The sequence below is a fragment of the Aotus nancymaae genome, unplaced genomic scaffold (assembly GCF_030222135.1).
Source record: "Aotus nancymaae isolate 86718 unplaced genomic scaffold, 86718_ANA_hifiasm-v0.15.2.pri h1tg000072l, whole genome shotgun sequence".
Lineage (NCBI taxonomy): Eukaryota > Metazoa > Chordata > Mammalia > Primates > Aotidae > Aotus > Aotus nancymaae.
In genome coordinates this window covers 2,306,623-2,320,332 of record NW_026988487.1, presented here as the reverse complement: position 1 = coordinate 2,320,332, position 13,710 = coordinate 2,306,623, and the positions used below count along the sequence as shown (strand labels likewise).

The 13,710-nt window shown below is 44.2% G+C and overlaps 1 protein-coding gene across 3 annotated transcripts in view; it reads right to left on the bottom strand.

The window, feature by feature from the left end:
• Nucleotides 1-2,925, bottom strand: part of IGF2BP1 (insulin like growth factor 2 mRNA binding protein 1) — a 58,401-nt gene extending 55,476 nt beyond the window's left edge. For 2 of the 3 annotated variants that reach the window (XM_012451821.2, XM_012451823.2), the window contains exons 1-2: nt 2,389-2,925; nt 1,145-1,205 (exon numbers count right to left, since the gene is read on the bottom strand). In XM_012451821.2, coding sequence (XP_012307244.1) covers nt 1,145-1,205; nt 2,389-2,563 — 236 coding nt within the window. In that variant the 5' untranslated portion in view covers nt 2,564-2,925. The remainder of the gene's footprint in view (nt 1-1,144; nt 1,206-2,388) is intronic. The other variant, XM_012451822.2, reaches the window with a different exon arrangement.
• Nucleotides 2,926-13,710: the final 10,785 nt, after the last annotated feature.

The window sequence follows — 13,710 nt, the reverse complement described above, 5'->3', positions numbered from 1 at the left end:
GCTGCTTTCCAACTAGGGACATGAAAGCAAACTCTACACTGTCAACATGTTTAAAGTCTGATTTGAGAAAGTAGAAAGACTGCCCGTATACTTCCCATCCAGAGTTCAAGGAAAGATTTCAAAGTTCAATGGAAGATTTGAAATCCACCATGAATTCTCAGTAAACATGATGGAGGTACCCCATTTTGCTGAAGAGAGAGGATAGAGGGTATAGGGTATTGGAACACACACACAGAGGGTATAGGGTATTGGAATACACACACACAGAGGGTATAGGGTATTGGAATACACTCACGGAGGGTATAGGGTATTGGAACACACACACACACCCCCATTCATCCACGGAGTTCACACACACACACACACACACACACACACACACACACACCCATTCATCCACGGAGTTCTAGACCCTCCAAAGAGCCCCAGCTCACAGCCTCAACACAAAGCTCTCACCCCAGATGGTCCCCTTTTAACAATGGGCTGAAGGAGTGGGGGTAGGGGGGCTCGAAAAGGATAGTACAGCCAAGGCATATTCTTTGGAAAATCCAGTCGAGGAGGAGGATGATGTGAGATGTGAGGGATTGGGGATGGGGGAGGGGGGGGTCCATGGGAAATAAAGACTTTGCTTGTTGCAGAAATATAAATAAAGTACAAGCAAAAGGGGATTTTTGGGGGGACAAGAAACTCATTCCACTCCGCTTCGGGAGTAGAAGGGCCATCTACTTAGGAATTATGGTGTGGAAAAAGTGAGAAAAACAGAAAATGAGGCCTGCTACGAAGTTGCAGAAATCGCCATGAGTCTGAACTCCAAAGATTTTAAGGTTCCCCACAAAAAAACGGCCCCACAGCTTAAACAAACTCCACAAGATTTCTCCTCTATTGATTTTCTTTCCCCTTTAATTCTACAACTAACATCTTATAGCCCACCCCAGCCCCAACTTATTATTATTTTTTTTTTTACAAGCTGTAAACCACCCATTATAAGATCTTGGCCAATCTTCCCTCCCTGCCCCCAACATCCGGAGTTGGGGGTGGGAAGACCAGTAATGGGTTTCTTCCACTGGAGACGCTATGGACCCCTCAACACAGCTTCTCAGCACACCCCCGCGCCCCCCACCCCGAGAAAAGAGCTCTTTCCTACCTTTGTTTTTTGGGCACCGAGTGTTCAATCTCTAGGCGTTTTCCTTGTAATTCTACTTTCCCTAAAAATAAAAAATAAAAAATTACTATAAGAGTGTCAACAGGGGTTGGGGGTGGGAAGAGGAAGGGGAAAGACACCAGGGTAATTCAGGAGTTACTGGGATTTCGAGATCTTCCTAGGAATCCAGGCAGTGGCTTCCGTAGCAGAATGGGAAAAAGGCTGCTCTACGAATGGTGGAATCTATAAATTCGTTATTATTCATTTTTAAATTTTTGTTTTATGTAATCACTGAGGCTTGTGGAGTGGGTAGCTCTGGAAGCCCGATTTGGTAAAGGTGGGAGTCTATTTGTGTGGGTGCGCTGGCTATAGAGCTCCCAGATGTGGGGAGAAGGAGTCGGGAGAGAAAGGGCTCCCCATTCCTCAGAAAGTGGGGCGGGGGACGGAGGCGTTGTGCAGAACTAAACTTTATTTTTCTCTGTTGGCCAGGAAGAAAGGCTTTGGGCCGCAGAGCGGTCACCTGTCGGGGCTGGTCTGGGAAGGCATGGACCTGGGGGAGCAGAGCCGGGCCCGGCGGGGAGGGTCCCTCGCGGCCGCCGCGCGCGCCTCTCGGCCCAGCCTCGGCGTCTCGGGAAGCAGCATGGCGACCCGGCGCCGCCGCCGCCGCCGCGCCACCCCGCTCACGCCCCACTTTCAAATCAAAATGGCTCAAGCCCCAGGCCCTGGGCGGGAGGCGGGACCCCCTTCCTTGCAAGTCCTGCTGGAGGGCTGCATTCCCCACGCGAAGCGGCTAGATCGCCCGCGGTGCGGGGACCCCTTCCACGCCTGGAAAGGCCTAAGACTGAGGAAGGGGAGCCGGGGTTTTCCAGCTGGGGGGCCGTCCACTGGCGGATAGGGAGGGGCTGGACGTGGAAATAACGCCCAGCCGGGGGTCATCTCCATGTCCCTAAACCCACCCCCCACTACTGCCATTGGGGACTCCCGCCCCGTCGGTGGGGAGGAGGGATGGGGGAAGCCAGAGCTTCTTATCTCAGGCTGGGAGGAAATCCCGAATGTTTCTGCGCGGGGGTGGGGAGGGTGTAGAGCGAGGGAGGGGGCATCGAAGCGGGTAGGTCGAGGGTGGGTACGGAGGCCAAGCCCCGCAGGCCCGGGAAGAGAGGAGTTGGCGGGAGAGGAACCGGAAGGTGCGGGTCTCCGTTGTTCGGGGCTCCCGTTGTGGCTTTTCCGGGAGATGGCTGTGCTCTTACCGGAGAAAGTTTCGATGGCCTTCATCGCCCAGTGCTCGTCCGGGCAGTCCACGAAGGCGTAGCCGGATTTGACCAAGAACTGGCCGCTGTAGGAGATCTTGTGCTCCGCAAACACTTTCTCCAAGTCCGCGGGGGTCACGCTCTCGTTGAGGTTGCCAATGTAAAGCTTGTTCATGGTGGCGGTCTCGGGGCAGGACGCGGTCCCGGGCAAGGCCGAACGAGCGGGCGCGGGCGGCGAGCCTCCTAGGCCGAGAAGCGGGGAGGCCGGCGGCAGGAGCCGCAAACTTTCTTTGCACCCCACCCCAGAAGTTGTCCGGAGCCCAGGGCGGGGAAGGCAGCCTGAGGGCGCGCAGAGGTCGCGAGAGAGTTCGGGGAGAGCCCAGGAGAAGTGCCCGCGGCGCGCAGGGAGACGGACGACGCGGCGCGGCTCCTTCCCTTCGGTCCGAAACCCCTCCGAGAGGGTTGGTGTGTCACGTTTCTCCGCGGCCGCCCTGGCGCCGCCTCTAAATAAAATCGACTTGAAAAAAAAATGGAGCGGAAAAAAAAAAAAAGGAGAAGCCACGTGGTGACAGCCCCCACCCACCCTGTAGGGGAAGACCCCCGACGCCACAGGGCCCCTCGGCCCTCCGGCCAAACCCAATAATGTCCCGCCTGAGGGTGGGTAACTCAACTCACCCCCGGGGTAAACTAGGACGGTGGGGCAGCGTCCCCGAAGCTCTACTCGCCCCTTCCCCCTTTGCAAGAACCTGGCCTCTAGGGAAGCGCCCCGCCCCCACCCATCCCCCTACCCCAGTCCGAACTGGGGGAGGATAGTCCAGCCCAGATCTCCCAAGTCTTAAAGGGTAAAATGTACGATTATTTTTTATTCGTTTTGCCGGGCGGGGTTACTCACCCCACCCCAGTTAACTGCTAGCGACTGACAAGCAAGGGACGGCCGAGATAGACAAAGAGAAGCCGAAGACTCTGGGGTCTTCAGGAGAGGGTCGCACGAGCTGGTGATTTAAAAAGCAAGGCACCTTTTCCCTAGATGTTTAAATGGGGGGGGGTCTCCGCTTTCCCCACCCCAGCCCCCTGGAACTCCCCCGCCTCCGGGGATGCAGGACCGGGGGACCCTACGAGCGCGGGACCAAGTAGCTGGGAACACGGGGGATCCCAGTTGAGAACGAGAAAGCCGCAGGAAATCATGTTTCGAGATCCCCACGGGAGAAAGGGTGGTTCGCACCCGGGGTCCGGCTGTTAAATGATAAATGATAACGTTTCGGGGTCCTAGGGGGAACGCGCGGAACTGGCCGGAGATGACCCCAGGAGAGGGGGACAGTGGGAGAGAAGGAAGAGGGGTGGTAGCTAGAGCTAACCCGAGCGAACCGAAGGGGGAGGTCTTAGGGAGGGAGTGACCGGGTGATTTGAATGGTCCCCTTTTCCCTCCCTGAGTCGGGGGCAGACAGGTGGAGTTTCCAGCGCCCGCACCACCCAGACAGCGCCGGCAGCTCTCTAGGCCCTAGGTTCGGGTCTCCTAACTTTGTTTGGGGTGCAGGACTCCGTTCCCGGCGGGAAGGCGGGAGAGGGACGGAGGGCGGGGGGGCTAAGCGCGAAGCCCCGCCCACGTCCCCAGGTCAGACCCGCGGGGGGAGGGGGTAATTTCCGCTCCGCGCACGGGGAAGCGAGGGGCGGGAGCTTAGGGGAGGGGGCGGCAGCCTCTACCCCCTCCCTCCGTTCCTGGGGAGGGGGAAGCGGATCCGCCCGGGTCCTTTCCCTCGGCTTTGACCAACTCATTCCGGATCCTCTGGCTCCGGGAGCCCGAGGGAAGGACTGGACTGGGCTAGGGGCGACACGTGGGCGGTCGCACCCCGTCTGGGCGGTGGGGGAGGGGGCGGCTAGCCGCGCGTTTCGGAGTCCCGGATACGCGGCTGAGAGCGGGACGCGCGGTCCACGCGCAAGCCCTGGCTCCACGACTGAGCGGCGAGCGAGGCCAACGAGTTTCTAGCGGCGGGGGCTGGGATGGCGCCAGGGGTAGCGGAGAGCGCGGCCGGGAGTCTATGGAACCCCCTCGCCTAGGGAACGGGGAAAAGCGGGGGTCGACCCCCAGAAATTCTGGAGTCCCCCTGAACAGAGCGGAAACTGGGTTATTACTCCGGACTCTGCAGGAGGGAGGATAATTCTGTCGGGGGTACGCGTGTTGGGAGGGCAGGTGAGGAAGGGGGTCACTCCCCTTCCCCAGTCCCCGACCCCATTGTCTCAGTCGCCTGCGGCCCGGGCCGACTCCGCAACACGTGTTGACTACACCGATATGAATGCCTTGAATTTTTTTTATTGTTATTATTTTTCGTTTGCAGAGTCTGAGCTTACTCCGACTTCTGCTCAACGCTCTGCTGTTGGATGATTGTATGCCGTTCAAAAAGTCGGGAGTTGAAAGACAGCATGCAGCACCTTTGTCCCCCTCCCGTTTTCCCGGCGCGCTGAAAAGAAATAGGGTTGGGACTTGGGGGCGGGGGAGGGCTTCCAACTCGCTTTCTCTATCTCCTCCAGCACCTTAGAGCCCACCCTCCCCAATGAGCGTTTTGTTCTACCCAGCCACGTGTTTTTCGGATTTTTAATTTTGAGATTTGTTTCCCCCATGGAACAACAGGAATTAAAATACTATAAGCTATTTGTTGTTGAGTAGAAAAAGAATATTTTCTGTCCAAGAAGGTGGGAGACATCTGTGTCTCACCCACACACACACACCTCTGACCCTCCCCCCTTATCTGACTCTTAATAGTTAGCTCTTGATCACAAGCATTATTTTAAAACAAACCAATGAGCTGGAAACAGTGCATGCCGCATAGTAGGCACTCAATAAACATTTTTTAAATGAAAAACAAGCTAAAACAAACAGCACAACAAAGAGAATCATGAAAATTAGAGTCCAGAGGGAAAAAAATTATCTTGGCCAGAATGTGTGGCTCTGTTGCCCGGGAACTTTTCTTGGTGATGTGTGTGGACTTTTGAAAGGGCTAAAAGATGGTCTCCAAAAGGCTGTTGTATTTCTTGGCCTTTTCCTAAAGAGGAGCCCCAGTCTTCTTAAATCTTTTCTGTTATATTGGGGAACAAGGAGGAAGGCAACTAGGCAGAGCATCCCAGTTCCTAGAAACTTTAAGTGCTGTTTCTTTCATTTAATTTGAATCTTTAGGCGATGATAAAAGTACTTCTCAGATTTTCTCCCTGGGGGACATACATAGCATACGCTATCTCTGTGTGCCTAAAACAAAAGCAAGTTACACCCCACAAAAATCTCCATCCAGACTTCTTAAACTCCTGTAAAATGCAATCAACTTTATACCATCCTAGATTGAATGGGAAACAATTTTTTAAAAAATAATCATTGAATTCAGTTCACCTTTAGGTTGATTTTTTTTCCATGTAAAAATCACTAACACTAGCTAAGAGTTAGCTGAATCAGTTTAAATGTATTTAAGATAATATCAGAAGAGAAAATATAAATTCACTTGAACAATCTGCTATTTGAAAATCCTTTTAAATTATGTAATTAAAAATTACCAATGATTGCTAAATTGAAACTGATTAGTTCTTTTTTAAAAAATCAGCTGTTTTACTTAATTCTAGTCCTCTCCACCCCCCAAAAAAGGGCTTATGTGTGTATAGTTAGAAGCTGCAAAGGCTGCAAGAATAGGAGAGGAGACAACAGGGGTGAGATACAGATCTTTTTAGCCCCCAAATCAGTTTTGCCTCAGTGACCTGGCCATTTCAGGCTGGGGTTGGGGGAACTAAATCATGTTGATTGGTGTTTCATCTCTCCCTTCTGAATGAGCCCAGCACTCAAATTAACCTGAAAGAAGGGTTATTTCTTGTCTAGACTGACATTCCTAGGTTAGGGATAAATATGGGCATACTTGAGGTACCATAACTTTTCATGTCTTTTCTTTGTTTTTGTTAATATTAAAGACTACTATCAAACATTGTATTTCTTTTCAATTTTTTTTCTACATTGCTTCTTTGGGACAGATAAATATTTAGTGCAGAGTTACATTTAACTTGTGTAAGAGTTAAAAATACAGCTACAGGATTAAATATTCTTTTTCTCTTTAATAATTATTATCCTTTATAATGCATATCCTATATAATATATACTGTATATTCTATATGGTAATATTAATACTGTTATACTTCTTCCGCTTCTTGTTCTTCTCCTCTTCCTCCTCTTCCTTCTTTATTTTTTCTGGAGAACAGTTTGGTCTAGTTATGGAATTTAATTATCTGAATTCAGAAACACTGACATTTGACTCCATTTTAAAGATAGGATTCTAATCCATTTTCCTCCAGTGTGAACACACAAAAACACGCAGAGAGGAAAAAAAAGTTTGAGAGAATAAAACAACTTTTTTAAAGATTGAAAATAAAAGAATATTTTTCTTGGAGAAATAAGCCAAGTTAAAAAAGGAAAAACAAAAAGGAAAGAAAAAAATTTGAATGAAAAATAAAAATAGAAGAATAAAAAATCAATAATTTCACCATTGTCATAGAAAATTAATTTAACTTTTAAATGTTTATTTTTCAACATTTGTTCATTTATACTAGTTTCAAATTTTGTCATTGTTATATCTTAATTTTTTACCTGTTTTTGTACCATAAGTATTTCCTCAGGCTGCCTCCAAGTTTTTGAAACTATCAATTCAGTACAGTTATATATGTAAATCATTAATCATGAGATTTAGATATATATTACATCAAATTTTTTATTTTTGTAAACAATGCTGAATAGATATTTTGGGGAATATAACTTTTTCCTTTTTTGGATTAGCTCCTTTGGATAAATCCCCAGAATATATATTGTATTTTATATCTAACACTTACTGACTTTTCTATTTTTAAAGTTCAGCATGTTTTACAAAAGAAAGAACAAACAAATGGAAAGCAGCTAGGAGAGAAATACATTAAAATGTAATTTTTTAATTTTCTGATGAATCAATCAATTTTGGAATAAAATTATGGTTGCTACAAAATATAGAAAAAGAAAAGCTCACATTTCCTGATATATTGCTGCTTTTTTAGAGGAATTTGTTTTTTGTTTGGTGGGTTTTTATTTTGTTTATTTTTGTTTTTGCTTGCTTGTTTTTTTTTTTTTACTGTTACCACTTTGGGATGTTTTGTTTCTTCCTGCAACTTAAAGTCTTAGTGTGGTTCTTTTAAATGCCTATAAACTTTGAGAAAGTGTAAATTAGTTCCAGTTTAAAAGCACATGCAGCTTTTTTTCCTGTCAAATAAATAAGGATAAGTATGTGTTTAGGATATCTCATAAAATGTAAGCAAACTGTAAGCAGAAAAGGAAATTTTCCTCCTTCAAATTATCATTCATTCAAAAGTGTTCAGTGTTGAAGACCTGAGAAAGCAATGTATGTATTCCAGAGACAGAAGAGGCTCAAGGGGAAAAAACTGAAGGACAACCGTTTGTTTTTCTTGGGTTACACAGTGTGTTTGACAAAACCTCTCAATTTTTTGTTTTGGTTCAGGCTTGCAATGTAGAAACTTTTAGGTAAGGAGGGAATCATTTATTTTATTAACTTTAAAAAGAGATGTTTTCAAATTCATTTTGTTAGTAAGTTAAACTACTCCACCCAGCCCCTATTAACACATGGAAAAGAAATGGTCAATAACATCTTTCACATTACATTCTTACTACCCTTTTGCAATTTTTTTTTACTCCAAAGTCATTTGAGTAAAAGATAATGCACAATTTTGTTTGGTTCCTACAGCACAAAATACAAAATAGATCACTGATTTATTTGGGAGGGAATTGTATGATTCAAGAAAAGACAAGGAAATAAATGTTATTTTTCAAAATAAACCAAATTGTAAAAAGCAACAAAAGAGAAGGAATCCATATATAAATATTAAGATGGAAATAGTAATGACACAATTTTGTATTTGAAATCAACGTATCTTGTAAGTATCTAAATTATTTTAATTCAAAATGAATCAGTTACAATGTCAAACTGCATGAAGTTTCAATTTTAGTTACACATCTATACATTGTAAAACTAAAATAATTTTTTAACTCAACAGCAAATTATTTTCGTTTGCTTTTTTTAAAATTTTACCCCTAATGATTAGATTAATTGACTTTGCTCCTGTTTAGGATTTTTTGTTGTTGTTGTTCAGGAGCTGCCACAAAAGTTATTAAGGGGTAATGCTATGTTGGGGCATTTTGTTGTTTTTGTTTTAAGTTTAAAAAATTAAGACATATTATTTCACTAGTATTTCATCACCAAAAAATTTATTTAAAACAGTTCAATTTGTCTTCATATACAAACCAGATTTACAAAGAAAAGAGGCTCAGCCTAATAGTATTGCATTTTTGTTTTAAGTAGTTACTTGGCTAAACAGATACAGTTCTAAAAGTGACTTCTGATTTTCATGAGTTAACAATCTACAAAGAATTTTGGTTCTATTGATTTCTGAAATCCTTGCTCATGTAAAAAATAAAAAGAATTTTGGTTCACCCAGGTCTCCTATGAACACCCCCCCACATTTTTTTTTAAAGAATTACTATCAACACAACTTAATTTCCACTCTTAAACACAACCTGAAAATATTTGGTGAGCATTTATATAATAAATTAGTGAATACATTGTTATAATTTTCTTTTCATTTCTAAAATGTGTTTATAAAGTGTATAGAAAAAAAGAGTTATTTCTAAATTGCTTTAAAATGAGGTTCCTGATCCATCTTTTTTCCTACCTTCCTCTTCCTCTCTGCCCCTCCCCCTGCCCCTCCCCTCTCTCTTCCTCCCCCTCTCCTTTTGTTCCTCCATTTTTCTTCCCGCTCCGGACACTGTCAGTTCCTTTCCTCCTCCCCCTTTACCTTTACCCTCTTTTCAATTTTTCTTTTTCTTTGTTGCTTTTCTTTCCCCTTTTATCATTCTCCTGGTCCTCTGCCCTTCACTCATTTCTTCCTTCTTTTAAATCAATATACCTATCCAAACTTTCTGTCCTTTCTCTTCTCCCTCTCCTACTATCACTAACTTGTTCTTATTCAAACTTATTTCTGGTGAAAGGGAAGAATGCAGAGATGCTTGAATTAATTTATACACCAAAAAGGAAAACTTGTTACATTTTTGAGGAGAACCTCAGGGTGATTCAGGTCCCAGAACAACTCCGCTCCAGTATTCCCAGTTTCTGTTGGCTGAACATTCATCAGACACTTTTACTTCTTTGTGTCATTTTTCCATGCCCTACCTTGCTTATAACTAAATTTGTAATTAGCATTTTATGTATCAAATACTTGAGGGCAAAGACTTTGTATCACCCAGGGTGTCTAACGGTGCTGACAGATGTCCAATAAAAATCTGTTGAACAAGTATATTTGATACTATCTGAGAAGATGTGATCATTGTGATCAGATAAGATGCTGTTTTCAGCCTGTAAGCACCTTTTCTTTTTTTATAAATACAACGCAATCAGATGAAATACAATTAAATGCAGTCATTTAAAAGGCTAATTGGTCTACATCAAAAATAGCAACCAATGGGCTTCTCAGAGCTTGAGCTTGTTGCTCCCCGGTTGTGTTCCTATAACAGTTTTGTGCTCATGTCTGGGTACATGTAAGTACCAGTGTCAGCAACGACTTTCCCCTGTGTCTGGTCATAGAGGCTTACAGCAGCCATGAGAATTAGTTGCAGACCTCTTTGTTGTTCTGATATCCTCTAATGCCACACAGCCAGGATGACAATCTCAAGGAGGTAGCCCACACACACCTACTGACAAGAGCTCTCTTAGGGTCTTCCTTCTGGAAGTGTAACTAGCACCCCACTAACTACATACATAAAGATTTGTTACTTTGTATATCATCCAAAGTAAAAATGTCACCCCAAGACAGCCCTTCTCATCAGTCCCCAGATCATCTGTTATAGCTCCTCAGCCAGAGCAGATGTTCACTGAATGTCCTACCTATCCATACAGCTATGAACACCGAAGGAGAAAGCAAACCAGTTTTTATAACAGGCTAAATTAAAACAAAAACTAAGCAGGTCATGAAAATAATAAGGTTGTGGTTTTTTTAAATGTATAATACTCATTACTAGCAAGAATATAGTGAAATAAACATTCCATATGCCTATGTGGGAGGACAATTTTAAGGCAACAAGAACCTTTAAAAATGCATTTCTCTTTCACTTAGAAATTACGTTACTGAGTAACCTCTCTACCAAAAATCTAGCATGTAAAAAAAATTTATTCAGCCTTAAAAAGGAATGAAATTCTGATACCTGCTACAACATGGATGAACTTTGGAAACATTATGCTAAGTAAAATAAGCCAAAGCAAAAGGATACATTCTTAGTTGGTACAAAATTTCAATTTTGGATGATGAAAAAATTCATGAGATGGGTAGTATAATGGTTGTACAATAGTGTGAATGTACTTAAAGCCACTGAATTTTATGCTTCAAATGGTTAAAACTGTCAGTTTTATTATGTGTATTTTATCTTTTTTTTTAAGAGACAGATCTCACTGTCGCCCTGGCTGGAGTTCAGTGGCACAATTAGAGCTGACTGTAGCCTCGATCTCCTGGGCTCAAGTGATCCTCCCACCTCAGCCTCCTGAGTAGTGGGGACTACAGGCAAGCTACAACTATGCTCAGCTAATTTTTTTTTTTTTTTTTTTTCTTTGGTAGAGACATAGTCTCACTATATTGCCCAGGCTGGTCTTGAACTCCTGGCACCAAGTGATCCTCCCACCTTGGCCTCCCAAAGTGCTGGGATTGCAGGCATGATACCATGATTTTTTTTTCAAGGCAAAAACAAAAAGGGGGGGTTAAAATATCTAAACAAACAAAAAACAATGAATAAAGACATGTTATTAATAACTGTCAAAAGAAACTTCCTATTGGGCAAAGTGGTTCATGCCTGTAATCCTCCTACTTCGGGAGGCTGAGGCCAGAGGATCACTTGAGCCCAGGAGTTCAAGACCAGCATGAGAAACACAATGAGACCTCGTCTCTACAAAAAAAAAATTTTAATTAGCTGGACTTGGTGGCACATGCCTGTTGTCCCAGCTACCCGGAAAGCTGAAGTGGGAGGATCCCTTGAGTCCAGGAGATCAAGGCTACAGTGAGCCAAGATGGTGCCACTGCACTCCAGCCTAGACAACAGAGTGAGATCGTGTCTAGAAAAAAAAAAAAAGAAAAAAGAAAGAAAAAAACTTTTAACAATATAAATATTAAAAGAGAAATATTCAAGTAACACCTAGCATAGGCACTTGAAATATGTTCCAAAGGGTTTAGAAAAATTAGAGGAAAAGTTTACAGAAAAAGCACAACACAAAATTCAGTATTTGTGTTCATATAGTTTATATGATCGGAACCTTTTTTAAAAATTTTTAACTACATGAGGCCGGGCTCAGTGGCTCATGCCTGTAATCCCAGCACTTTGGGAACCTAAGGTGGCCAGATCACTTGAGGTCAGGAGTTGAAGACCAGTCTGGCCAACATGGTGAGACCCCGTCTCTACTAAAAATACAAAAAATTAGCAGGGCGTGGTGGCGTACACCTGTAATCCCGGCTACTCAGGAGGCTGAGGTGGAAGAATGGCTTGAACCCAGGGGGAAGTGGAGGTTGCAGTGAGCCAAGATAGCACCACTGCACTCCAGCCTGGGCGACAGAGCGAGACTTCATCTTGGGAAAAAAAATTAACTACATGTGCATAAAAGACTAGAAATTACACCTGCAGAAATTTGTGCACATTGGTGCCCAGAGAAACGTCGTACAAGAATATTCACAGCAGCATTGCTTATAATAACAAAACTAGAAACCATACAAATGTTCATCCATAGGAGAACAGATAATAAAGCCTGGTATAGTCATGCAATGAAGTACCAATAAGCAGTGTCAATGAATGAACTTCAGCAACACAAACCAATATGGATAAGCCTCACAGTGTTGACCTAAACAAACTAGGAAGCACAGGTGCGCACCTGTAGTCCCAATTATGCAGCAGGCTGAGGAGGAAGGGTTGCTTGAGACAAGGAATTTGAGTCCAGCCTGGGCTACATAACAAGTCTCCATCTCTTTAAAAAATTGTTTAAGGATAAAAGCAAAACAAACAAAACACCACCTAGAACTGAGGAATATATACATTATGGTTTTGTTTACATAAGTTCAAAAATATGCAAAACTAAACAATGTATTGTTTAGGTATACATTCAGAAGAAGTAATACTTTTTCTTTTTTTTTTTCTTTTTTTTAAAGACCGGGGTTTCACCATGTTGGTCAGGCTGGTCTTGAACTCCCGACCTCAGGTGATCCACCCGTCTTGGCCTCCAAAGTGCTTGGATTACAGGCGTGAACCACCACACCTGGCCCTTTTATTTTATTTTATTTTATTTTAAGAAAAGGTAACACTTTAACAAAAAAAAAAGAATGTAGCCAGGCATGGTGGTGCATGCCTGTAATCCCAGCTACTCTGGGAGGCTGAAGCAGGAGAATTGCTTGAACCTGGGAGGTGGAGGTTGCAGTGAGCCAAGACTGCACCATTGCACTCCAGCCTGGGCAACAAGAGGAAATCTCTGTCTCAAAGGAAAAAAAAAAAAAAAACAAGAATGATGAACAAAATTCCAGAGTGTGGTTAATTCTGGGGAAGCAGCACAGGGCTGATTGCATAGAGGCACAGAAGGCACTTCAGAGATATTGAGGATGTTCTAGTTCTTTTCTCTTTTTTTTTTCTGAGACAAAGTCTTGCTCTGTTGCCGAGGCTGGAATGCAGTGGCACGATCACGACTCACTGCAACCTCCATCTCCCGAGTTTAAGCGATTCTCCTACCTCAGCCTCCCAAGCAGCTGGGACTACAGGCGCCCACCACCACACCCAGCTAATATTTGTATTTTTAGTAGAGACGGGATTTCAACATATTGGCCAGGCTGGTCTTGAACTCCTAACCTCGTGATCCACCCTTCTCAGCCTCCCAAAGTGCTAGGATTACAGGCATGAGCCACCTTGCCTAACCAAGGATGTTCTGGTTCTTAATCCATGTAACAACTACACAGTATTTGTTTTATCCTTTTTGTTTGTTTTGAGACTGAGTCTCACTCTGTTGCCCACCAGCCGGGTGCAGTGGCTCACACCTGTAATCCCACCCAGCACTTTGGGAGGCCGAGGCAGGCAGATTACCTGAGGTCAGGAGTTCGAGACCAGCCTGGCCAACATGGCGAAACCCCATCTCTACTAAAAACACAAAAATTAGCTGGGCGTGATGGCAGGTGCCTGTAATCCCAGCTACTCGGGACACTGACGCAGGAGAAGCTTAAACCTGGGAGGCAGAGGTTGCAGTGAGC